This window comes from Phocoena phocoena, chromosome 4 (assembly GCF_963924675.1).
Source record: "Phocoena phocoena chromosome 4, mPhoPho1.1, whole genome shotgun sequence".
NCBI classification, from domain to species: Eukaryota; Metazoa; Chordata; class Mammalia; order Artiodactyla; family Phocoenidae; genus Phocoena; species Phocoena phocoena.
Window position 1 is genome coordinate 98,005,322 of NC_089222.1, and position 27,605 is coordinate 98,032,926.

Below are 27,605 nucleotides of genomic sequence, written 5' to 3' on the forward strand. Positions count from 1 at the left end.
CGAATGCAACCGGACCTTTCTGTTGATAAATCCGTCCTGTGGTGTTGAACTCCAAACAAAATAGGGATTTTCCTCTTTTGTTTGAAGGCAATCAGCTTTGAATATTGTTTTGTCCTGTGGTTCTCACTTTCTGTCTCTTCCGGATGCCATGTTTTCCTTTCGTTCAGAAGATGTTCTCAGATGTGGCTTAAACCAACTCTGTGCTATGTTATCTTGGACAGTCAGCAAAAGGCAATCTCCATATAAATGCTTACAGAGTTTTTGGTGGTACGATATTTTAATGTTACATTTAATCTTATGGACTTGAAAAATAGAGACACTATTTTAAAACCAAGGAGTCATAAGTCTTAATTTTATACCAATGTGTAATTCAATCATTTCAGAATATTAGAGAATTAGAGGAATCCTGTTTATTCAGACAAAAGTTGAATTATTACTTTTCAGACCTTTTTCTTAATCATCTCTGTTCCTCACTTGAATAGTTATCTCCCAAGTATCCATTTGAAATAAATGAATAAATAAGGACAAATTGTAGCAAAGAGTATCACCTTTATTGTGGAGAAAGGGCACAAGGTTATCTTTTGCATAACTGTCACAGATCTCCAATAATCAGACTGATTAAGAACATTTTTAAAAATTCTCACCACTACCACCATTTCTCAAAAAAATATATTAATAATGGTGGTGAAAACCTTTCAAATACTAACAGAAGTTTTCATAATAATTTTTCAGAGTAATTTAAAATACATATCAGACAGCTAAGAGATTTTTTTGGAGCCAAGTTTCCAATACAGCTGCAATCATATAATTAAACACCAAAAAACCTACTTTTCATTGGCCTCACAGGGATGCAAAGTGCAAGGGGTATGGCCGTTTTGTGAGATAAATGGGTACCAGAGTACAGCCAGTTATTACAGAACAAATACTCTTTTTCCAGAGTTCATAAATGCTTTTTAAACATTACAGGATTAAAAGGATTCACTTTCAAGATAATTTTGTTTCTTTTCCTATGTTTCTTAAACCTCCATCGTTTATTGTATTGCTTTTGGTCAGTTCCTGCCAGAGACATTGAACCTGTAACTCTGAGAACTGAGGCTCCTTGGACAACATTAGGTAATGACCTTTGATGTCTTCAGGCAAGAGCATTTTCTGTTCATGGTCCAGTCTATTCCATTACTATGTTGGTCAAAGGGTTTTCTCTTCTGTAAGATTTTTTCATCATCCCTTTTTGTCACTCAGCTATATTCTTTCATTTTGAACATACTGAGGATGTTTAAAATAAGTCACTTGGTTAGAATATAAGCATCTATGAAGCTAGTGCAGAGTATCTATCACCCACATTATCCAGCATTCTTAAAGCTTTACAGAGCCAGTGGTTCTGCTGAATTCCAAATGCAGTTAGGAGTCTCTGCCCTATAAACATCAGGTATAATTCTGTGGCCATCAAAAGAAAGTTGTTTTAAGATATTCCAGGCATTTTTATGGTCTACCAATGATTTTAAGAAATGAGATGTGTTTAGTCTAATAATGTTTAATGGGATGTGTGCCTAAACCAAGTCATTTCTAAATATAATCTCCCCAAAGCAGGTGAGCCTGTGTCCCTCTCTAATGTGATGTAGACATGCTGTGCTTCTGACGTCCCTTGGATCGGGGTTCTCTTTGAAAATCTGATACCAGCAATAACAGTAAAGTTTTCAGATAATTAAAATAATGTTATATGTTCTTTCTCAAAAGAACTGTCAGCAGACAACCCCCCACAACTTTTTTTTTGGCATATGGATGACAAAGAAAATTCCAAACCCCAGAGACAAATTTCTCAAGACTCCAGAAAATCTAGCAAAATTTTATAAAACCTAGAGCCGTGTGTCATCCTTTTTTTCTGGAGTCATAAGACAACATTAACCAGTTTCCTTTCTTCAGCTCCAAAAACATCACAAAGAACAAGAAAACGTCGTCCACGTCCACGTCCCAAACATAAAACCACGCCAAGCCCAGAGACACCTCAGGCCAAACTAGGTAAATATGTGGTACCTGTGGAACCTTGTTGGATGTGATACTGTGGTGGGAGTGTAACCCTGTGATCCTTCAGGATGGATGCCCAAGTTACAAGTGCTCTAGTCAATTCATGTGACTTCCTCACGCTACTTAGTATCTTCTTGGTACCTTGTATTTTATTTGCTTCTCTCACCATTCGATTACATTTTCTCTTTGATTCTGGCTCCGCAAAAACGTATCTAGTTGAGTATCTAGCCTATTTAGTTCAATTAGTCTCATATTTAATGAACTGCCACATTAGCATTTGTGAGGAATAGTTTAGAAATAACAAGGGACTTGGCTTCATTGAGGGAGGAAGCTGCTCTTGTGTGAAACCGTTCATATACGGATAGAAAGGAAAATGGGCAAAAGCAACATATTTATTGAGTTTTACCAACTGTTAGTTAATTCTTAGAGAAGTGAAAGATCCATGGGAGTGATAAGTGTCATGTGGACCTTGAAATGTGTATAGTTTGTAGATTTGTTGGAGGGATGAGCAGGAATAACAAACAGAAGCTGGAAGGTGCCATATGTGTGGATGACAGCAGAAGGATAGGACTTGGAAATAGAACTTGATTGTGAGAAAGGAGAAGTGCAGTGTTTACTTGGCTGGTGCTCAGAAATTGTGGTCAGCAGTGCTACTTTTAGATGGGTCTGTGAAGAGGACCTGAGTTCCTGACTTCAATGCTTGGATGTGAGCCACTTGGCTGCAGCGTACCCTCCAGTCAGCCCTTTTCTGTCCTGATAACAGAGAGATGAACTGACAAGTTTTGTAGACTGAATGACCCTTTGTATCTTGCTCTTTTATATGGCTTTGTTTGGACAGAGGTCTTGGTCTTTTTCCAAAGTGGACTCTTAACAAAAAGGAGCGTTGTCTGTTTTGGTTATTCATTACCAATATCTGCTTAAATATATCAACAATTGCATCTATCATGACATAGATGTAATTGTTTGTTTTCCAGTATATTGTGTTATAAATTATACTTTCACATTCTTTCCTTACAGTTGTTAACCGTAATGTTTTTAGACAGATGCCTAAAGATTTTTCTAAGCAGAGTTTTCCATTATATTATCAGATGATATAAAAAGCAATACTTGTAGGTAACCATGTAGGGATGATAAGGGTATAACCGTTTCATGATATCATGTATCTTTGTACCCTCACCTTGGAACTTTGAAAATTTTGCTTTCTGGCCGTAGAACCACACTACCCTAGTGAAGTTCATTTTCAAGAGAGTTTGGTGACTTTTCTTATGTGTTTAACAATTCTTTTTTTTAATTGCTTTCGATCATTTCTTGCTACAGACCTTGAACCTGTTACTACTGGGACATCTTTAGGTAATGATCCTGTACATCCTTCAGCAAGTGCTTTCTTTACTTGTTGTCAGACTTATCTATGTTCTGTAGAGACAATGATGTCATAATTTATTGTCATCCTATTGCTGTGTTCATCTTAAAATATAAAAGGCTTTCTTTCTAACATTAATGTGTATAAACTTTAATTCAACACATCTATTTGCTGCATCTCCCAGCTTGTAATTGCATCGTGTCAATCTGAGTCTCTGTTTAAATAGTACTGTTTGTCAGAGCTGGGGGCTAAATGTGATTCTCCATATATTCTTTATTTAGACCACCAATATAGTGTCAATTATGATACCATGAAGTTTCTTTAAGCATCTTACTTTCTATATTTCAAGTTCTACATAACTTTTTTTTTTTTGCTTTATTGATGTTGCACCTAATATTGTGTAGTGATTTTAGTAAATTACCAAGTGGAAAATTTGCCCAAGACTAGTTGTTTTAAATTATAAGTGAATAGTATAGGATGGTTTGAACTTCTCTCATGCTTTCACAGTTTAGCGTGATTTCTCATTAGGGACACTTTCAAGAAAATGATAGTCCCTCATCTTCATTTCTTAAGCATAATTGTAATATAATTTTTAATCTCTAGAGAAGTCTCAATTATGAAAGAAAACCTGTTAATATATTCAAGAATAAAATTTCAAACCAAAGTAACAAAGGTGTCTCCACTCAAAAGAGCTCTGGCCGGTTTTAGAAGGCTTGGAGCCTGGTTATATCATCCTATTCAGAGGTAATGGAGTCACCAGCACTATAATGATCCTAACTTTTCTCCCTTCAGCTCTAACAACAACAAAGAGACCCCGTCGTCCACGTCCCAAACCTAAAACCACGCCCCGTCCAGAAGTACCTCAGGCCACACTGGGTAAATATGCCGTTTCTGGTTTAAGGAATCCAAGCATTCTACCCCAGCTGGGACCCTGAGTTCTGTGCACATAATCGGTACATGCCTTATATATCTCTTAAGAGTAAACACTATTCTTCTTATTAATCCCTTCTATATCCCCATAACCATATTAGCACCTGTGAGACAAATCAGAAGTAGGAATTATGCTTTATTTCCCAAACATTTTGTACTGTAGTTGTAAACAAAAGCTGTTCCTGCATAAACAGGTAGAAAATAACATAGGGCAGCATGTTTATACAAATGTAAAATAATTTCTGAAATAGTACAAATGATATATGCTAGAAATATAGTAAATATTTGGAGCAGGAAAAGATCCAGGATAATTAGGGGAAAGAATCAGTGCAGAATTCGGATAAGTGAAGGGTTGAGGGAACAAAGGCTGATAAACAGGGAATGTGCTGAAGGAAGCTGGTGACCAGACAGAGGATGACTTGCTGATAACACTCCTGTTGAATGGGCCTCTATAGGATGAAATAAAGGGGACTGGGATGTCTACTCGAGACCTTAAGTTTGATCCAGTGAGCTTCACTGATCCTTACTTCTACACAGGACCATGCTTTTTCTATTCTTAGAACTGAAGATGCTTAGTTTAATATGATACCACAAACTGAGAGGTTGTTCCTCACCTTATTATATTAAATGCCACTCTCTTCACTAAGGACTTAGCGAGTATGGTCTCAGCTTCTTTGTGGCTCTCTGTTCTATGTGTGGTGGGCAGACCCTAGGGTGAAGCCCTACTCCCCACCGCCTCTACCTCTCACCTCCCACCCCTATAGTTCCTGCCTCTTGGTTTTAAACTTTTGTGTAATCCATCCTTGCCCTTCCCTTTTCCCCTTCGAAGCATTATTTTTACTGTTAAGATGAATTTTCTGACATTTCATGCACTCACAAAAATCTCTTTGATTTCTTTTCTTACTTTTGATCAGTTCCTGCCACAATCCCTGAACCAGTTACTCTTAGGACCGAGGCTCCAGGGACGACCATAGGTAATGACACATTATGTCCGTAAGCATCTGCTCCTACTCATTTCAGGCCCATTTCGCCACTGTCATAACCACAAGACTCTGTGTCATCCTCTTTGTCATTCAATTACTTCCTAATATATCGAAGAGTATTAAAACAACTCATTTGTTATTCAAAGAATCAAGTATGAACTTAGCTTATACATATCTGTAAGGCAATGCGTTTGAATTTGTGGCATCTCATCCCTGTGTAACCTTTTAATCACATTCTGTGTTACTGAGTTTCAGACACAGTCAATGGGGGTTAGGGGTGGGCGTGTCTGTCCTTGATCCAAACTGAGTACGGTGTCACAGCCATTATGGTGTGACGTAATTCTTATGCAGATCTAAATTCCTATATTTTTTACTACATGCACGATTTTGTTTTTATTTTGCCATTTTAGATAATGATAGTCTTTTTTCAGTAAGGAGTGAAATAGAAAATATGTCCAAGGCTAGTAAATTGAAGTTACCAGCACCATCATTAGTGTAAAGTCACCCTACCCCTTTCCCACCATCACAATAATTCAGTAGGTTTTTGGAAATTTTTTCATTCCAAAATCCCTTCTGAGAATATCCTTGATATATCAACTCAGGTTTCTGTGTGATTTTTGTTTTTCACAGTAATATAAGTGATAAAAAGAGGCAATCATCAAATACGGACAAATGTTTCAAACTCAAAAGAAAAATTTCCTGCAATTCAAGAAATTATAACAACTATAATCCTATCCACAGCTTCTGGAACTAAAAACACTCTATTAACCTGAAGTTTTTTTCCTTTATCCCCCAAAGTGCCTCAGCGAACTCATCATCCACATCCCAAATCTAAAACCACACGGAATCCTGAAACACCTCAGACTGAACTGGGTAAATGTGTAGATCCTGGTTGAGGAATCCTGCAGCCCATCCCTGTGAGGTCTAGAGAAAGTGAAGGGGCAAGTCAGGGCCAGCGGCCACTTTCACTCCAGAGCAGGCAACCAGAACACAGTCGGACAGGTCTTAGGGGGTAGCCAAATTCCTTCCCCTTTGTGAATTAGAATCTTCTCTCTAAATGTCTATTTCATTGGCTTCTCATTCAATTCTATCCATCCTTTATATATTGAATGTGTGTAGTGGACTGAAACAGCTATAGGTCAAACATATATTTGGGTGAATAGACTGTTTCTTGGTAACTATTAAAGTTGTATAAGTCATAGTACAGATCTAAGGCAGGAGTTAGCAAATATTTTCTATAAAGGGCAAGATAGTAAATATTTGGGGCTTTGTGGCCTCAATAATCTCTGATGTATAGTTCTCTTTTTTCCCTTTTTTTTTTAACAATCACTTAAAAATGGAAATGGGCTATATGAAAACAAGCCATGGGCAACGTTTGGCCTATGGGCCATAGTTTGTGAACCCCTGGTTTAAAGAAACAGTCAGGGTGGGCCAGAATAGTTAGGAAGGGCTTGAGCATTGAAATCACTATAGATTTGGATGGCTGGGGCGCGAGAGGGTGGGGTGAAGAAGTTCAGAAGACAGGACCTGTGTGGAGGCCAGCGAGAGGAGACAGAGGCTTCTCGGACCAGTGAAGGCTGTCAGCTTCTAGGTGCTGATCAGAGCATTTTATTGAAGCTGCTGTAGCTAAATGGGCTCAAAGGACCAGCTGAAAAGGAATTTTTACTCTTGGACTTAGGAGTTTGGGTTTCATGTAAGAATCATCATTATCCATACATGGTAGGCTTTCCCGGGCATGAGACAGAAGGATACAGCTGAACCACAGGCTGAATGGCTGCCCTTTATCTTGCTCTCTTAAGTACCCCAGTTGGGCAAAGCTTGTTGTCTCTTTCCAAAGATGAGTTTCTAGCAAGATGGGGAGGGTCTACTTTGGCACATTACCTAGACTAGGATCATCACAGAATGAGAAACTTCAGGGACACTTCTCAGGGACAGTTATCTGAGTACAGAGACAATCCTTCCTGAGTGATAAACTGGTACCCGAGTGCAGACACACCATATCCCTCTAAGACTGTATAAATGTTTAACATTTTTTATTATTATTTTTGGTCAGTTCCTGCCACAGTCCTTGAAGCAGTTGCTCCTATCAAAGAGGCTCCAGGGACAGCATTCGGTAATGCCACTTTCTGACCTTCAGCAAGCACTTTTTCTGCTCAGTGTCAAACTTCTGCCCATTCCCCTCTGTTGCCATTTAGTTACATTCTTTGTCTTGTGAGTTAAATGTGCATAAAGCAAGTTACTTCTTATTCTAAAGAGAGTCATCCCTGGATCTAGTTTGGGATATCTTCCTGCCCTGTAACTTAGTTAAAATTTTTTTCAAGCCAGTTTGCTTTTAGCTCAACCAGAGTTCTCTGTTAAGGTAAATTTCATGTATTTATAAGAGTGCCTGATCCTGATCTATGCTAACCAGGCTGTGACAGGGAAGTTTCTTTATACATCCTTTATACACCTGCCATTTTTATCTGCCTTTTTTTTTTGTTTGTTTGTTTGCGGTACGCGGGCCTCTCACTGTTGTGGCCTCTCCCGTTGCGGAGCACAGGCTCCGGATGTGCAGGCTCAGCGACCATGGCTCACGGGCCCAGCCGCTCCACGGCATGTGGGATCCTCCTGGACCGGGGCACGAACCCGCATCCCCTGCATCGGCAGGTGGACTCTCAACCATTGCGCCACCAGGGAAGCCCTGTCTGCCTGGTTTTTTTGTTGTTTTGTTAACATTTGGGTAATATGTTTTTAGTGAATTGTCTAACAGATAATGTGATCAAGGCTAATAAGTTTCAAGAGTAAGCCCCATCCTTAAGGTGAATCTGACTCCCCCTTAATCTCCACCATAGTTTAGAAATGATTCTTAACCTTTTTAATGCAGTCAGGGGACTCTAGGAGAATGTGTTAAAAGATACCAATCTTGACTCTCTGAATTAATAATTCATTTTAATGTGTCAACTTTGTCCCCAAAGTATCTTCAATAACAAAAGAAGATACAGTAGCGTAGTAGGGCCAAACTTTTCACACTAGAAAGAAACATTTCCTGAAACTGAAGAAAATCTATCAAGCTTTGGAAAACTTAAAGAAGATTCTGTTCAAAAACCTGTAAGTTGCAGAAGCTTTAAAGTAACAGAAATTTATCTTTTTCTACTTCCAAAAACATCCCAGTGGACATGTCATTCACAACACAAATTTAAAACCACTCCAAGTTCAGATGCAGCAGCGATTACACCAGACAAAAGCAGGGCCCTTGGCTTAAGGAGCCTGGCAGCCTGTCACTGGTTGAAAATGTAAACCCATATACCCCCTAGTGAGGGAATCATGAAGAGTCCTTGCCCCTTCAGAACTGGCGAGGAGTTCATGTTTGGAAGAGACATAACCTTCTCTCCAATTCTGGATAGTAAGAGACATGTTATACTTCTCAGTCTGCAGGTTAGTTGAGCACAAACGCTTTTCTTGTGTGAAAATCCTAGAGGATGAAAACAGGGCAGGGTGTTTTTGCAAATTCAAGATTTTTCTTAGGTACACAAACATTAAGTGTAGACTGATTATAGTGGCTCTTTTTTTTTAATGGAAATATATATTTTTTATTTTTTAACTCACATATAATCCAAAATGGGTGCTTTTGATCTTTAGTTCTTCCCTAACTGGTGATGGAGGGACCCCAAATTCTCTCATCTCATACATCTATAGCAAGTCTTAAAGAAGCGAAAAATCGACGTGGGCTTCAGTAGAGCAGAGAAGGAGTTTGGGCCTTGACGTCACATCAGAATTTGCACAAGTGGATAGGTGAGAGTGAACAAGATGAAAACATAGGATATATAGAGAGGCAACCAGAGGGGGCAGAGTCCCTGCTTCTTCTAAGTGCCAGGCAAAGCATTTTTGTTGGTGATGATGCATTTGAATGACACTAGTTGAATAAGGCTAGCATTGTTCTTAATGAGCATCAGAAGTCTCTTCTTCCCGAACTTGGATAGTTTTCTCTGTGCTGAGAGTGGACGGGTGCTTTACCGGTTGCCACAGACTAAGAAGTTACCTCTTACCTAGTCTTCTTGTCTGGACAGAAGTCACAAGATCTTTCCAAAGCTGAGTTCTCAGCAAGATTATCAGAACAGTTTTTGGCTATTTGTGTAATGGCTGCTTGGTTATTTAGGAACTTTTTCTGCAACCATAATTTGATAAACATAGTAGATATTTTCTTTATTCAGCATCCACAGAAGTACAGGTTAGTTTTTCACATGCTTCTTGAGTGTTGTTAGAAACATATTTAAGTAAAAGCCTAACAATATCCTAAAGTCTACCATAGCAGACTCAGATATTCAAGCACTAACTACAGGAACTGTTTCCCTTTTGTGGTGCTAAACGGAGACCAAAGGTAATGACTGTCTCATGAGATGAAGAAGTCCCTAACTACAGTTTGGCCAGGTCTGAGCACAACAATTGATTTCCCTTTCTATTAGTGTGCTGGGGCTGCTGTAACAAAATACCACAGACTGGGTGGCTTAAACAACAGAAATCTGTTTCTCACAGCTATGGAGGCTGGAAGTCTAAGATCAAGGTATCAGCAGGTTTAATATGTCCTGAGGTCCCTGTCCTTGGCTTGCAGATGGCTACCATCTTATTGTGTCCTCCCAGGGCCTTCTCTCTATGTATGAGCGTCCCTGTGTCTCTCCCTCTCCTTTATAAGGACAGTAGTCCTATTGGCTTACAGCCCCACCCTTATGACCTCCTTTAACCTTAACTTCATCTTTAAAGACCCTAACTCCAAACACAGTCACATTGGGAGTTAGGACTTCAACAAATGAATTCTGAGGAGAGGCAATTCAGTCCATAACACCCTTCATTCAGAAATTTTAAAAAAATATTCTAGAGGCAATGTTACACTGGCAAGATTCATTTTGACATGAATGTTGTAGTTCTTCATACACATTTTTTTAAAAACCTCTTTTGTTTATTACTTCAGTTCCTGTTACAGACCTTGAACCTGATACTTTTACAACTGAGACCTCTGGGACCACATTAGGTAATGACCCTGTGCCACTTGCCTAGATCTTTTGCTGCTCCTTGTACAGTCTGTTCAGTCTCCATCCCCATCACATGGCTTTTCCTCTTTCACGAGATGACCACTATCATCCTGCACTGCCATTCAGCCACTGTCTTCACTTGAAGAGCCCTGAAGCCTCTTAAAAACAAGGTTCCTGTTGTTTTTAGGAGAGCAGGCATGAGCTTAGTTCAAAACGTTTACCTGCCACGTGGGGCATTTGAAATCATCACATCGCCTTGTGCTTCGTTGAAAAGTGTTCTGTGTTAAAGCTGAGTTTAAAACAAATTGGGATCTATTTCCTCTCTAGGCTGATCAGCAATAACAGCTACTCTTAAGCTCCTTTGCCATCTAAGTTTCTAGATTTTTAAAAAACTATTTGCATGGTATGTTTGTTTCTTTATTGGTGTTTTAAGTGATGATGTGTTTTATTACTAATTTGACAAATAGGCAATTATCCAAATCTGAAGTTAGGGTCTTAGTGTGACCCTAACTTCCCCTCCCCTTGCACCAGAACTGGTCCTTCTCATTTTTCCCCCAGTGAGGAAGTTCTATGAGTATCTGATTACAAGTGCTAATTTTCATGCCTTGAATGAGTAATTTGACTGTAAACATGAGTGTGCCTCCAAAGTACCCTCAACCTTAAAAAAAAAAGATGCATTGGCATAAAATGAGTAAAAATTTTAAACTACAAATTCATGGAACTTTAAAAACTCTAACAGGTTTTGGAAAAACCTCTCCTCAGTACCCAGAGCCGTACAATGTAGAATAACATAAGGCTTTCCTTTCTTTAGCTACCAAAGCATCACAAAGACCTCGTCGTCCACGTCCCAGACCTAAAACCACACCAAGCCCTCAAGTACCTCAGACCAAACCGGGTAAATGTGTGTTTCGTTGGTTTAAGGGTGAGCCGTAGTAACCTGTCCAATTGAGGACGCAAAGCAGTGCCAAGCTCATATTCTCTCTAAGCATGAAATCATGAGGCATCATCAGTAATGTCTCCTCTACCAGGTATTGAGGAGAACATGACTGGGTGAGATACAGCTGGTGCCAGAATACCATATTCTTTTTATGTGTGAGTCTTGACATACATTTAGTATATATTTTACTATAAAATTCCAGTTTTACTTCTTTAGCAAAGCCAATATATTACGTTCAAGTAAATAAACAAATTGTAAGTACCTTGCAAATTCCTGGACCAATATTGACAACTGTGAGTGATATGCCAGCTGTGGGAGACATTTCATTTCTAAAACTGTAAAGTTGAGAATATGTATGGTACAGGGAAAAGATCAAGGTGGACTGGACTTGGACCTTGGACCTTGGGCTTTAGGCCCACTACAGGATTTGAATGCATGGAGGGAAATGTGAACCAAGGCAGAAGAACCAGAAGTGTGGTGGTTGGGGGTGCCTAGAACAGACTGTCCTACTTCTCATGGTCAAAACCTGGCTGTTGATGATGCTACATTTGGATGGATCCATCCAGTCATTTGAAAGAGGATTTTGAGGACCTGGTTCAAGAGCTTAGATTTGATAGAGAGACATCAACAGTCTTTGATTTCCACTTTTTCTGGGCTTAGGCCAGAGAGATGCTCTACTGAGTATTTCAGACTGAGTAACCATCTTTATCCTGCTCTTTTATTTGTCGTGGTTTGGACAGAGGTCTCAGACTCTTTCCATAGACTAGCTCTTGGCAAGACCAACACCGTCCGCTTCAATGAATAATTTTTATATCTGTTTCAAACTTATAAACTGTCTATTGTATCCATGTTTACTTAAACACAGTAAGGGCTCGTTTTCAGCCTCCACAGAAGTACAGGTTGATCAGATTTTTTTAAAGACAGTTTCTTTTTTCAGTGTACATTAGGTAAATGCCTAAAAATATTTTCCAGTGCAGAGTTTTCCATATCAATTAGAATCCATTAGTTAAAACCTAGGAGAATTTCATGTTGACTCAAGATATTTCCAAGGATAAGCCTAAGACTGACCATGACTATCGTTTGGCCAAATGTTCAAAGAACAATCCTCTACTCTTTCTGGTTTTTTTTTTTCTTTGTTTCTGTAGAAGGAATGATATATAAGCAAGTTTTGTTGAGGTGTGAATGTTTTAACTTTTCATGTATTTTTAAATCTCTTTGGTTTACTGTATTGTTTTTTGGTCAGTTCCTGTTACAGTCCTTGAACCTGTCACTCTTAGACCAGAGACCCCCAGAACAACATTAGGTAATGATAAACTGTGTTTTCAACGAGCCTTATCCTGCTTGTTGTCAGACCCAGAGTTTCATCTTGCTCCATGTAACAACAGTTTTATTCTTTGTGGCCATTCAATTACATTCTTCTTAAAATTATGAAAACCTTTAAATTACCTGTTGTTTTTAATAGAACTAGTCATATGTGACCCTACTTTAGGAGATTTATTTGCCGCGTAACCTGTTTGAAATTGTGTCATTCTGTGTTTTATTCCAGCGGTGCTTGTGGTAAAATTGGTTTTCAAACACATCCCGATCTCCCTCTTATCTAGACAGATAAAGTCATCAACAGCTCTCATAGGGCCAGGAGGATCCATTCATTGCACATCTACATTTCTACCTTTTTTTCGATTTGCATAGTATTTTGTTGTTTTGTTCCCATTTAGGTAATAATACGTTTTTATTTTAATAGTTAGAATATGTACCAAAGATTGGAAGATTAAATTATAAACCTCAGATTGAGCATGACTATTCTTCATTATCCATTAAAATTTAGCAACAGTTCTTAACCTTTTTGTTGCCCAGTCAAGCTGCTCTATGAGACTTTGATTATAATTACTAATCTTTATTTCTTATATTAAAAAGTGATTTTTGTCTTCAAAGAATCTTCTATGGTAAAAGAAGATATAGAAGGAGTTACATATGTGACAAAAATCTCAAACTAAACAGGCAAAAATCTAACAAGGTGTAGAAGATCTAGAGTCATGTTTTTTGCCTCCCATAGCTTCCAGAACCATGGGTGATGTAGTTATGCAATAACCCAAGAATTTCTTCCTTCAGCTTCCAAAACATCACAACAGACAATTCATCCACATCCAAATCCTGAAGTACCTGAGTCCAAACCAGGTAAACTTGTGTTCCTGGTTTAGAGTCCCAACAACCTAACCCTGCAGGGTGTTGAGTAATCCCAGTTTTGGGGAGTAACCAATATGCCCCATGAGAGTAAAGATACAACTCGTATTAAGCTGCAGTTCCCACTGTGGAACTGGCAAGAAGAGCACAGTAGGGGGAGATCGGTGGGGCAGCTGAATGCCTCTTGCTTCCTCTATAAAATCTTTGTCACTGTGCGTTTTATTAACTTCCGTTTATCTCTTGAAAATAAAGCTTCTTGTGAAAAATTAGGCATATTCAGTTCAAATTGACAAACACTGAGTGCCTTCAGTATCCTCCAAATTGTATACCTCTAAAGATGCTAATGTATCAGATGTGGGAGACATGTTTTAGTCCTCACACCTGCAAGACAGTTAAGAACAAAAGCATTTCCTTTGTAGATAAAATAGAAGATGGCATTAGGCAGCATTTATGCAAATACAAGATTGATATTTGGGTGCTACCAACAAGATGTGCTAGGGACATAAATATTTGGAGCAGGGAAAGATAAATTTAAAAAGAGTGGAGCCTTGAAATCATCCTAGTACATAGATGAGTAGAAAGATGGAAAGGAATAAAATCAGAAAGAATGGATATAAGTAGAGACCAACCAAAGGAGAAAGTCTAACTGTAATACAAGTATAAAGGATGTCTGACTTCAAGGTGGTAGTCAAAGCTTTTCTAGATCTTGATTGGTCCATAGACTCCCATGGTGGAGATCTTTAGGCACCTGATGAAGCAGTTGAGATTTGATCAAGTATATATCAGCAAGCTGTTCTTTGCTCATGAAGGCATGTTCTTTCTTTGCTTAGTCTGGAGGGATACCCAGTTTGATTCATCATGCTGAGGCCTCAGCCTCTTTCCAAAGATAAGTTCTTAGCAATACCCACACATCCCACTTTGGCTTATTAGTTAGAATCAGATCATCAAAGAAGGAGGAATAAGGAAATAGGCACCTGACTGAGGTATGGCCAAATTTTAGGAAATCAACTTTTACTCTTCTAGTTTAAGAGTTTTTAAAAGTTGCTATGTAGTTCTAGAACCTATATTATACTAGTAAGATTCTTTTTGAAGTAAATATTTTGAGTTTATTTAAAACAATCCCTTGGTTTATTTTTAATACTTTTGGTCAGCTCCTACTGCAGACTTCGAAGCTGTTACATTCAGAACTGAGGCTTGGGTGACAACACAAGGTAATAACACTGTGATCCTCAGTAAGTGCTTTTTCTTATTGTCAGACTCATTCCATCAACATCGAAGTTCTTTTGCTTCATAAAGCTACATCGTCATCCTCTGCTGTCACTCCATGATATTCTTCATCCTAAAAGAATTGAAGTCTCTGACTCTTAAAACAAGTTATCCCTTGTTTTTAAGAGAGCCATGCATGAACCTAACTCAGGTCAACTGTTATACATGTAATCACCTGAAATTGTTTTTGTCATCTTGTATGTTTTTTAACCAATATTTTGTAAAAGCTGGGTTTAAAAAGCAATTCTCTTGACTCTAACGACTATTATGGTGTCAGGGAGGGTTCTTTGTGGATCTAAAGGTCTACTGTTTTTTTTAACTGTGATATTTGTTCTTTAACTGACATTTTAGTTAATGACATGGTCTTATTTTAGTAAACTGTCAAAGAGTTTGTACCTGGCTATCACCACTACCATAATATTTTAGCAGTGATTCTTATCCTTTTTATTCAAACAAGAGTTCTACGAATGATTCTTCACTATTATAATTGACTCATTGCCAATGAACTTCAACTTGTAAAAAAAAAACCATACTATTTTAATAAGGGTGAAAGTTTCCAATTAAAAAGTTACAAAGACACATTTCCGAAAATATGAGGAAATCTAATAAGTTTTAGGAAACCTAGAGCCATGTGTCATGCTACCCATAGCTTCTGAGCTACAGACTCTATAGTAACTGAAGGTTTTCTTTCTTCAGCTCCTAAAACATCAAAACGGACCCGTCGTCCACGTCCCAAACCTAAAACCACACCAACTCCTGAGGCACCTCAAACCAAACTGGGTAAATGTGGGTCTCTCGTTAAAGGACTGAGTCCTTGCAGCTCTTGGGAGTCTGGGTTTGATGCTAGTAGTGGGAGTGATAGCCGCTGTGAGCCCCATGTGGGTAAAGGCACAAAATGACCTGCTGCTGCTTCCCCATTAGCAAAGGAAAACATGATGGGGGAGACGCACGTGGCAGCAGAATTCCCTGTGCTTTCTACACAAGGATCTACTCTTTTACTATGTATTTTATTTGCTTTTTCTTATTCCATTCCATTCTTCTCTTAAAGAAAAAAATGTCTTAAATAGAACCAAGCATCTTTATCTCAAGAAACAAACACGAAGTGCCTTCCGTCTCCCCACAGCCCATCAAGATCTGTGAGGATATCACAGAAGCTGGCGGCTTGTTTTTACTTCACAGTCTGTAGTAGAGTCAAATTCAGAACCTGCCTCAACGTGAAACATTAAAAGATTGAACCAAGGCAGTGTGTCTGTGCAAACTGAGCTGGGTTTTTTTTTGTTGTTGGTGGTGGTGGTGGTGGTTTTTTTTGCAGTACGCGGGCCTCTCACTGTTGTGGCCTCTCCTGTTGCGGAGCACAGGCTCCGGACGCGCAGGCTCAGCGGCCATGGCTCACGGGCCCAGCCGCTCCGCGGCATGTGGGATCTTCCCAGACCGGGGCACGAACCCATGTCCCCTGCATCGGCAGGTGGACTCTCAACCACTGTGCCACCAGGGAAGCCCTGAGCTGTTTTTTGCAGGGGTTATAAACATCTCTGAGCTGAAAGAGAGAAAAGTCTGTGAAGGACAGGAATAAGGAGTTGGAAAGAGGTTGGGTCTTAAAATCATGGAGATAAACAGACAGAAAGTAAGGTGTAGAGACCAACCAGAGAGCACAGACTTCTGGAATAAGGGAGGTTCTGCTTCCAAGAGGTGATGAATAGTACTGAGTTTGGATGGGTCCATAGGAGCAGTTGAAGAAAATCCTTGAAGTTATGACTCAGAAGTTTGGGTCTGACCCTAGAAGCATCAGTGATCTCTTCTGCAACTGTCTCTCCCTCCTATCTAGGGTACGGAATTTATGTGATTAGAGCAGAGAGCTGCTCTACTGGGCACCACACACTATATGTTCTTTATCCTGATTTGCTGAGTGCCTTTGCCCCAAACAAGGTCTCAGCCTATTTCTAAATATGAGCTCTCAACAAGATCTACAAGATTTACTTTACTTAATTCTTTTCTATGCCTCCTTTCAAACACAAAAGCTATTTATTGTATCCATGCTTATTTAGACATGCTATTTTCTTTCTTCCAGTTTTATTGAGATATAATTGGCATACAGCACTGTATAAGTTTAAGGTGTACAGAATAATGATTTGACTTACATACATCGTGAAATGATGACCACAATAAATATACTTAGTTTAATCCATCATCTCATATAGCTACAAAATTAAAGAAATAGGAAAAAAGATATTTTTCTTCCTTGTGATGAACACTTGGACATGCTGTTTTCTTAAAGCTTCCATAGAAAAGCCAACTGCCATAACAGTTACATAAGTATATATTTGGTAAAATGTTTAAAGTTTCCTAGGTCAGTCTTCTACAATGATTGGAATTAGGTACTTAGACACCTAGGAGAATATCATGTTGACTTTATTGAGATATTTATCAGTTTGTGTAGGCTGTGACTATCTCATAAAGAAAGTTTACCTGGCTTTAGGTGACCAAATCTTTAAATATCAAGTATGCAATTTCAGAAAAATAATTTCAAATTGTAATATACCTATTGAAGCACTATTATACTGGTAAGGTTTAATTTGCTGACTTTTCACATGTGTTTATTTCCTTGCTTTTGACTAGTTCCTACTGCAGATCTTGAACCTGGTACTTTTAGAACTGAAGCTCCAGAAATCGTGGGTAATGAGAATGCGTGTCCTTCAAATAGTGCTTTTCCTGCTCATTGTCATACCATTGTAGCCACAGGTTCTCCTGCATCTTAAAACCATTTCTATACCCTCTGTTGTCATTCCATTACAGTCTTTACCTTGCAATTTTGCTACGTTCTATGTCAGGTTATCTGTCGAATTTAAGAGAACTGTGTGTATACTAATTTCAGGATGTCAAACTGCCATGTAACCACTCAATGCTGTGTCATGTGATCATGTGCATTTGCTTAAACAGCATTGGCTATTTTAAGCTTCCTTTCAAACGTGAATTTCCATCTATCCCTTATTTTCATCACTCGCTTTTTCCTCATCAATTGTGGAAATACCATGTTTTTTTGATTGCATTACTTTTTATTGAATTAGTATCTATGTGATTATATTGGTAGATCGCTTGTTTCAAGGAATGATGTTTTTAGTTAATGGTCAAATTTTTGAATGTGCCTGAGTCTTGAAAGTTTAAATGATGGGCTTTTGTGATAGAGTAGGCTGACTCTTTCTCCTTCTCTAACAGGGTTTGACGGAGTTTCTTTTATTGAATCAAGGACCACTTTGAAATTTTGATGAACACACTCCATTTGTTACATTGATCCTTATACTTTCAAACATATGAGCTCGTTATTGTACGCATGATTACTGAAATAGTAGACATTTATGTCAACTTGTATAGAAGTACAAATAGACTGATAAATGCTTTTTCCAGTAGTTAGAAAAGTATATATTATATAAATGTGTAAAACGCTTGTCCAGCAGAGTCTTTCATACCAGAATCAGATAATCAAACATGTAGAATTTCTTGTTGACCACAGTGATATTGAGCAAAGTGCAATGGTGTACCTATTTTATGAGATTAATTGATATTCACCACAATCTGGTCAACTTTGCAAAGAACAAGTGTGTGTCTCTTTTCTCTCAGTCCTGAAGCTTAACAACTGGCTTCTGAAATTAGTCTCCAAGTGAATTTTTAAAATCTCTTTGGTTTATTTTATTATTTTTGGCCAGTTCTTCCTACAGTCCTTGAACATGTCACTCCTAGAACCAAGGCTCCAGAAACAACGTTAGGTAATGATATTCTGTGTTCCCCAACAGTTTTTTCCTGCTCATTGTCAATCCATTCTATCATCATCATCATCGTAATAACATTATCACCAGCTTCATAAGACTATCTTGTCATCCTCTGCTGTCCTTCAACTTTATTTTTCTTCTTAATAAGAGTATGGAAGACTCTAAAAAGAAGTTACCTGTTGTTTTTGAAAGCTCTGTGTGGACTTAGATCAAAATGTCTGTCTACCATGTAATCTTAATTGAATTTGTATCATGTACTTTTGTCTAAACAGTGCCCACATTTAAAGCTTAGTTTCAGATATGGGAATGTCTATGTCTTCTCTAGACCAATTAAATCATAACAATTTGTATGGTTCCATGGATGGGGGGCATATTTAATTTCTTAGTGTGAACTTACTACGGTTTGATGATAGTCCTTACCTTTTTTAGACATTTACAAGACTCTTCATTTCTTGACTTAATTTTATGTGCGAGTTTTACCTCCGAAGAATCTTCAGTGATAAAAGAATTAACAAAATAGGCAAACATATTTGCATCTTTAAAATATATGTCTTAAATTTCAAGGAAATATAACATATTTAGAAAATCTGGAACCTTATTTCCAAAACCACCTTCACTAGAGTAATCCAACGTTTCTTTCTTCAGCTCCTAAAACATCACGAGTTCATCGTCCACGTCCCAGACCTAAAACCACATCAAGCCCTGAAGCACCTCAGACCAAACTGGGTAAATGTGTTATTTCATGGTTTGAGGGGTAAGCCCTAGCAGCCTGTCCCAGTGGAGTCCCAAAGCAGTGCCTCCAATGGGAAGTAACAGCCTTCATGTTCCCTAAGAGTCAAGGCATTGAGGTGTGGTTAACAGCTGCTTCTTGGGTGAAGTTCTTGGTCTCTCTTATTTATAGCAAGCTTGGCATAGTCACTCATGGTTATTTATTGCTATATCTACATTTAAACACGTTATCAATTTATTATAGCTGTGAGTACATAAACAAAGGTATTTTTTTTCAGCTTCCAAGAAATGTAACAAGTTACTTTCACATATTTTTTTGTGTATATTGCCTAAACAGATTTTCCAAAGCTAGCTTCCATATGAGAATCAGAAAATCAAATACCTAGGAAAGGCTCATGTTGACCATACTAAGATTCATAGCAGAGTTCAAAGGTTGTGCCTATCTTCTGCAATGAATTATTCCTAGCTACAGGGACTGTTTGCTTTCTATGAATGCAAAACTTAAAAAAAATTGTCATTTGAAATTAATGTTTTGAAAGAAAAATTAAGACTTTCTATGTGTGTTTAAACTTTCTTGTGTTCATGTTCTTGCTTTTGGTTAGTTCCTGCTACTAGCTTTGAACCTGTTATTCATAGTTCTGAAGCTCCAGAAACAACATTAGGTAATGATTTTTGTGACCTCATTAAATGCTTTTACACTCATTAAAAACCCACTCCATCACTGTCATGGCCAGAGTTTCTCCCGCTTCCTTCGAGTGCTATTGTAATTCTGTTTCATGCTTCATCTTTTACGTAGTCAGGATTCTTAATTAAGGTGCTGCCTATTGCTTTTAACAGTTGTCCCTGGATCCAGCTGAGGAAATCTATCTTCCATGAAAACCCCTTTAACATTTCATTATATGATTCAGTGAAAAGTCTGAAGTCCAAATTGTTTGCCTTCTATTTGGTATTTAGATCTATAAAATGATAATAATTAAGTACCATGAAATTTCTCCGAGCAACTTACTTTCTGTAAGATTTTTGTGATATCCTCATTAATCTCTTCCTATTTTAAGGAATGAGGTTTCCATGTTATATTAAATTACCAAAAACAAGTTGCTTCCTGGAAGTGTCAATTCTAGTGAATCTAAGTTACAGCTCCCCCATCACTGATGAACTTGACTATTCCTTATTCTCCACAACAGTTTAACATTGGTTCTTAACCTTTACTAAGTAGGAATCTCTCTGAGTATCTAATTATACACATTAATACCTATATCTTTAAATTAACAAATTTTGGTCTCTAAAAGACCCTCAGTGATAAGGAACAAATTAGATTGGTAAAGTAAAATTTTTTCAAACTCAGCCAATAAACTCAAGAAAATCTGATATTTTACAAAACATTGGTACAGGTACAATGCTGTTGATGGTTTCTAGACCTACAAATACAATAGCAACTCAATATTTTCTTCCTTTAGTTTCAAATCATAGGGTAAGAAATCCTTCTCCTAAACACTAAATTTCCCAAAGCTTCACAGTTTAAAAATCAAGAAAATCTATGGTTTTCTGTTTAAGGAGTCCTTCCAGCCTATTGCAGTTGGGCCCCAAGAGTGACAGTGATGTGGCTTGGTAACTTGCATTTCCCACCTCTGTGCCCTCTAACAGAGAAGGTAGAATCTCTACAATTTCATGTGGACAAGAAGGTTCATGGTTGGAGATTTATATGGTAGCCAAATACATAAGGATTCTCTCTGACAAAAGATGCATCTTATTCAATTCTCTTAGCATTCTATTCCATTCATTTCTTTTTAAAATAGCACTGCTTCTTTGTCTTAGGTAAACAACCATTTCCTTGCCCTCTGTGGTCCCAGCACCACATTAGCAGTTGAGTAGGGTAGGGTGTAGAGCAGAGGAAGAGATCAAAAGTAAGGGCATGTTTTACCTCTTGAATAAAATACAATATAATTGTGAAGAAAACCTGTTCTTGGGTTTTTCTTAGATAGAAGATAATTTGCTTATACAAAAGCAGCTTGTTTGGTAAAAAATTTAGAAAGAAAATATTTAAAGGAGTCAAGGATCTATGTGGGCTGATAGAGAATAGTTGAGCTTTGAAATTAAGTAGGATTTGAATTAGTGGTTGGAATGGTGGGAACAGCAAAATAAAAATGTTTTGACACCTATTGAGGGTACCCAAGGGGGTGGTCAAACTGGAACATAGAATAAAACACTCCTAGATGATACTGAACATTTTGTTAATGATACTGTCATGAAACCAGCTGTTGGAAATACTTAGAAAGCCCTTGTGGGAAAATAGATTCAGATACAGTAGTCATTGAGAACCTCAGTTTTTCAAATAGGCTCTTCCTTTTTCTAGAAGGATAGTTAAAATCAGGGATCAGCAAATCAGCAAATTTTTTTATTTGAAGAGTTAAATAGTGAATATTGCAGACCATTCAGTCTGTCACAGCTACTCAGTTCTGCTGTTGTAGCTTGTAGGTAACCAAAGCCAAGATGTAAGTGATATGTGAATACGCCTTGAATCATCTTAGGTTGTAAGGTGTGGCTGTGTTCCAATAAAACTTTATTTGAATTTCATACCATTTTTACATGTCATAGATTATTACTCTTCCTTTAATTTTTTTTCAATCATTTAAAAATGTAAAAATCACTCTTAGCTCACAGGTCGGGAAGAGGGCTGGATTTGGGAGGACCATAATTTGCCAATCTCTGCTTTAAATAATGCATACTCTGCATTGCCTCTCCATAACCCTGTGATTCTGAAGGTCTATGTGTTGCTACCTGTGAAATAAATTATCCATAATTAGTTTGACATCTTAGACCCTCTTCTTTCAGCTCCCACTGAACTGCATACTCTTATTTTGAAACCAGTGACATCACCAAGCCTAGAAATGACACAAAGTCAACCTGGTAAATAGATTATTTAATCTATCTGGTACACCATGAGCTTCAGGGGGCATACCCCAAATGTTGTATTTCCAAATATTAAAAAATACAAAGGAATACACATTTAACAACTCTGTATATTGTACATGCTCCTTCCATGATTGCATACTGGTGTAAATGAGTAATACATTATTTCATGTTAATTATGTTATTCAACTGTATAGAAATCCTTATCTTCATTTGGATTTGCTCTGTGTAATATTAGAGAATAATCACATATCTGATTAAGTAGTCAACAGAACCACTTAGAAGAACTGATTTTATTCTTTACCTTTATTTTTCACTAAGTTACAGGCTTGTGGTTCTCTTTAGTAATAAGCTAAACTTCTGCTCTGCTATGTGAAAAGAATGCTCATTCAATTGTGACCATTAATGAAGGAGAAAGTTCTCACTTCAGTAAAGATAACAAAATTTCACCTTACACAATATGAGCCTAAACATTATTGCCTTTCAAAATTAAAAACAAATTTTAAAGATCATGCTTTTCAATGCTATTGCAACTCTCTGACATTTATTTTGAAACACCAGATCTTATTTTTAACATAGGATTGTAATTTCTTTTCATTCCTTTTATGTATCTCTTAATAAGCTAAATGGCGTTTTGATGCTTATGTTGATGGAACAAGGTTCTATGGTTGTTAATGATAACTTATAATACTTATAAAATTCTGAATTCGGTTATTAGAGTTTCCTTTAGGGTTAATAGTACTATTGTTATTATTGTAACGGCTGACATTGAGCACTTACAGGTACAAGGCACTTGTTTAAATACTTAGTTTGTATGAATTCATTCAATACTCACAACAACCCATCCTTGATCAATTTTACTATTTTGTGTTTTTTGCTAGTTTCTGAAGTCCTGGAATCGGTTACATTTAGCACTGAGTCATCAAAGGAAGCTATAGGTAATAATGTTCCCCAATGGGAAGTCAGGTATATGTGCTTTTCCATCTCATTGTGGAAGTCATTTTGGGATGTCCTCATGCTTTGTGACATTTCATGGCTCCTCACGTATTGCCTGTGCTCATCCAGTGAAACTTGACAGTCAAATGTTATATACAGCCCATTTTGCTAGTATCTGCTGTGTTGCTATGCAAGTTTCACAATTTCCTTGCTTAGTTTCCTCTCATTGTGAATGCACAATTTCATTTTTTAATACCTGATCACTTTTAATACAAATATGCACATCCTATTTTTCATTTTCATATTGTTTTTAGGATTCATCCCCATGCTTTCAAAGGACTCACTCTATGTCTTTTTCTCACTAGAATCCTTAAACAAAAATAAGGAAGTGAAATTATCTGCTTTGCTCCAGGTAGAAATCGCTGTAGACCCTGCCAGTTATCGTGTGTGTGTGTATGTGTTCCACACTGCACACTGCCTTCATTTCCTGCCTTCATTGTAGTCATCTTCATAATCTACCTAAATGTTAGTTATTCTCACAAATCTATCTACTTAATTAACCTCTGTTTTAAAATTAAACAGTGTTCCATTAAAGTGGGTGCTATGGGCTATCCTCCACTAACCCGCCATTCCCTGTTTCTTCCCTAGCACCAACTGAAATAGATTATGTATATTCCACTGCCAAAGCACCACTCAGGCCAGAGGAGTCAAAGACTGAAGGTGGTAAAGGTTTTCATGCTTCTATTCTTTTATTCAAAAAATTTTTAGTTAGTATCACATTTCATGGAATTTGAAAGTTCAAGCTGGGGTACTTGATCTACAGTGGAATAGCTTTGAAGAGCTATAGCTTCTAAAATTCTTGAATTCTTAAAATTAAAATGATAAGTGACTCTCTGAATACAAAAATTTCAGTTTCTCTGTGGTATCTAAATATTGAGGCATAATAAATTTGACAGTTAATGACAGTTAAAACATAAATATTAGTTGGAGGATTAGGGTTATAGAATAGGATTTCCCTCTTGATTCTTTTTTCTTATCCTAATCCATTGTCCTATCTGTAAAAATGTGATGCAGATTCTCAAGAGAATGAGGTGTGTTGATATTCAGGAAAGAGATACTTGATTGTGGCCTAACATCTTAAGCTTTTTTAAATTGTTCTCCTTTGTTTTGATACAGTTGTGGAATCTATTACAAATGTGTCTGAACCACCTGAGATCACGCTAGGTAATGACACACCCTGGCAGTTTTTGCCCTCATTGTCGCCATTACCTGAGAACCCAGGTTCTCCCTCATTGTGAATTCATGTTGCAACATCATTCTTTGTCATGGCAGTTAATTTTCTTTCTAGGTGCTTCTACTCATAACCATTGTCCAAAAAGTGTCTTCTCCCATTCAGCTTTGTATCTAGACCTTGATCTCTCTACTTCAGTCACTGAAACTGTCAAATCTAAAGTGTCTTTTTTCCTAATGTTAAACATTCTGCCAGCTTGGTATTACGTTGAATACTTCAGATAATATTTTTTGTATGATGATCCATTTATACCTTCTGCCCTAGCAACATACATTCCATTAACACTCATTTCATCACATTCATTTACATGTTTGAATTTTTTCTTCATTAGTTAAACAAAATTCAATGCTGCTGAATGGCTTATGCCTTAACATTTTAAATTTATTTTTCTCCTTATGGTTCCTCCTGAACCTATCTCTCTAGCACTGTTGGGGATGTACTAGTGTGGAGTGAGGATTTAAAAAGTAAGGCTATTGCTTACCTTGAAAGTATTTTGTAACCTGGCATCTCTAAGCAGCTTTTAAACTAAATGCATTATGAAGAAGTAGGAGTGCTATTTTGCTGTAGACTTGCAATTTGCTTTCTTTTTTTCTTTAAAATCCACTTGTTACCATCTGTTCTGTCATCTGTACTCAAGGTGTGTGAAGTGCTACAGTAACCCTGGGTACTTTCCTTCAATTACCGTAGAAACATCACCTCTGCCTTCCCAAACTGTAATCCTACCCAGCCCAGATGAGCCTCAGACCGAACCGGGTAAATACGTTATTTTGTGTTTCATGTAGAAGGTGAGTGTTTGCAGAACTTACAAGAATGGAAAGACAATATATATGGGCACTATTACTAGTTATCAAAAGCCCTAACTTAATCACTGCTCGCAGTATTTGACCCTACCTTTCTGATGCCCCACTCTTCCTTCTATCCATAATCTGTAGCCAGTCATATGGCAGTGTTGTGAACATTATTTAGGATATAACTGAAAAACACCTCTCAGCTACTCTGCAAGTCTTTCATATAGAAAATAGTAATGTTTCTGGGGAAGAACATTTATATTCTTTTTAAAATATAAATATCGCAATTTTAAATACTTTATCATCTTGACTAGTTTTACAAGGTCTGTGGTCATATAAAAACTATTTTAAGATAGTTAATTTGTTTAAGGATAACCAAAACCTCCAGAAATACTGGAGCATTCCACAAAAAGGGGTACAATTGGTCGGTCATCTTGTCATTATCCAGGTCCCTTACTACTTTCTACTGCTCCTTCCTGTGCCAGTTTGGCCATTTCACTGCATACAAATAAGAGAAACTGAAGTCAAACTGGTTACTTGGCAAGTCGTAAGGGTTTACTTGATGGTGGAATTTGAAATATGGGAAAACAAATCATCAATGCGGATAACTAAATATTCTTCTTACAAGGGAAAATTTTCTCAATATCTGCAGGCTCTCTTGGAATGTCAGTTTATCATAAAGAAGCCCAAACTTGTATTTTGATGACCATTAAACTACTTTATATGGCTCGATTTCCAAAGGAGATATGGATATTAATTTTATTCATTGTCCTCTAAAATGTCCTGTTAAATCCTGTTAATATCCTTTGCCTCTTAAACTCTACAGTTTAATTTTTACCAAAATTCCACACTGACTGCATTAACTGGATCTGTGTCAATTATCTCTAACTTTTCTAAAGTTTTGTTAAATAGCTTTAATCATTAATATGATTGAAATATTTAATCGTAGATACTATCAGTGATACTAATCTCATTCTGAATCATTTTTTATAGAATTGCCTCATGACATGCCTTTACGTGCAAGATGGTCTCTTATACCCTGGGGAAGCAAATAGCCTATCAGTATGAACTTCGGCAAGCAAAGCAGTTCAGAGTCAGAATATCACAAGACTAAGGACACCATAGAAATATAGAATTTTAGGGTTGGAAGGGCTCTTAAAAATCCTGTTACTGTTGATGAAGAACCCAATGTTGTAGACCGAGTGATCCGCAAAGCAAACTCTAAATCTCCCAGCTCCAGGCTCCAAAACCAGTGTAATCTCCAACATATCTTGTTCATCTCTCCACAGGCAAGAAGATTCCACTGAAACGATTGCATGCCTTGTATATTTTGCCTAACTATCAGGACGAAGTCCCTACAGACTCAGCTTCTTCTTTTATCTAATAACTCTTATTTTCAGCAAGCTTTTCTTAAGGTGCCTGAAACTCTGTGACCTTGAAAACCATTTTGTTTCTTCTTATCTCCCTTTATCCCAAACACACTGAACCCAACCAAACAGGGTATTTCCACAAGCTGCGATCTTTCATTTGATAATTCTTTTCCTCCAGCAGGATAAACTTTTAATTTTCTTGGTGAAGAAATAATTGATTTTTTACACTGAATGTCCTAGAACTTCTTTGGGAATTGCTCAGCAGAAGAATAACTTTCTTCAATAATGTATCCTTTCAATTTCTGTTCAATTTTTCTTCTTCAATATGACCAATAAAAATTGTGTTTTGTTTAACAAGATTAATTTTTTTCCATTAGCACTTACTATTAAGATACATTCATTTTCTAGGTATATTTGGAATGTAATGTGCTTTTTATTTAGAAGAAATTGTATCTCTTTGCGCTTAAAATATTATACTGGGTTATTCTGATAAAACGATGTGAACCTATAATGATGAATTATTTTATTATGAAATTTATTTTTAACCTGTTTAATAGGTATTTGAAGTGGATATTTCTAAAATTCCAACAGTTTCATTTGCCAGCAGAATATCTTGGATATCTTTAATGTGCTGCCTTTTTTTTCCATTATAATAAGAAAATTACCTTCTTATACTTTGTGGCTCTTTGGGAACTTTAATTGCTGTGTATTTAGGTCTTCAATTACTCAACAAACATCTCTGAGATCCTAGAGGTTTAGGTACTGTGACTCTTGAAGACCTCAAGAGCTCCGAACCTATATCCTTTCTTTTAGTGCCCAAGCAGACACCGCGAGCTCCTCCCAAACCAAAAATATCTCCACGTCTAAGAATCCCACCAACACAGCCAGGTAAATACTTATTTTATATTCTGGCCTGAAAAGTTTGATGTTAGTGGAGTTACTCTGTTGAATTATAGCAAGTTAGGTTTTTAACCCTTATAAAATAAGACTTCCTTTGGAACCTAATAAAGATTTACATTTATTTTTAGACTTTATCAAAAAGTATATGATTGGAGTAGCTTATTCCAGAAGCTTCCCTTTTGTTATATTATTTGAGAGGGGGATGGAGGAGAATGGAATTTCTTAAAAGAGT

General features: G+C 37.3%; 1 protein-coding gene across 1 annotated transcript in view; it reads left to right on the plus strand.

The window, feature by feature from the left end:
• The window catches only part of ABI3BP (ABI family member 3 binding protein), a 216,487-nt gene that overhangs the window by 119,124 nt on the left and 69,758 nt on the right, over positions 1–27,605 (plus strand). The window contains exons 28-50 of the mRNA XM_065875880.1: positions 1,054–1,113; positions 1,921–2,016; positions 3,340–3,372; positions 4,175–4,258; positions 5,227–5,286; positions 6,085–6,168; positions 7,349–7,408; positions 10,241–10,300; positions 11,113–11,196; positions 12,482–12,541; positions 13,348–13,413; positions 14,571–14,630; positions 15,382–15,465; positions 17,302–17,358; positions 18,387–18,446; positions 19,095–19,175; positions 19,781–19,840; positions 22,011–22,085; positions 22,970–23,026; positions 23,673–23,744; positions 24,201–24,248; positions 25,003–25,068; positions 27,287–27,361. Of these exons, the coding sequence (XP_065731952.1) occupies positions 1,054–1,113; positions 1,921–2,016; positions 3,340–3,372; positions 4,175–4,258; positions 5,227–5,286; positions 6,085–6,168; positions 7,349–7,408; positions 10,241–10,300; positions 11,113–11,196; positions 12,482–12,541; positions 13,348–13,413; positions 14,571–14,630; positions 15,382–15,465; positions 17,302–17,358; positions 18,387–18,446; positions 19,095–19,175; positions 19,781–19,840; positions 22,011–22,085; positions 22,970–23,026; positions 23,673–23,744; positions 24,201–24,248; positions 25,003–25,068; positions 27,287–27,361 (1,542 nt within the window). The remainder of the gene's footprint in view (positions 1–1,053; positions 1,114–1,920; positions 2,017–3,339; positions 3,373–4,174; positions 4,259–5,226; positions 5,287–6,084; positions 6,169–7,348; positions 7,409–10,240; positions 10,301–11,112; positions 11,197–12,481; positions 12,542–13,347; positions 13,414–14,570; positions 14,631–15,381; positions 15,466–17,301; positions 17,359–18,386; positions 18,447–19,094; positions 19,176–19,780; positions 19,841–22,010; positions 22,086–22,969; positions 23,027–23,672; positions 23,745–24,200; positions 24,249–25,002; positions 25,069–27,286; positions 27,362–27,605) is intronic.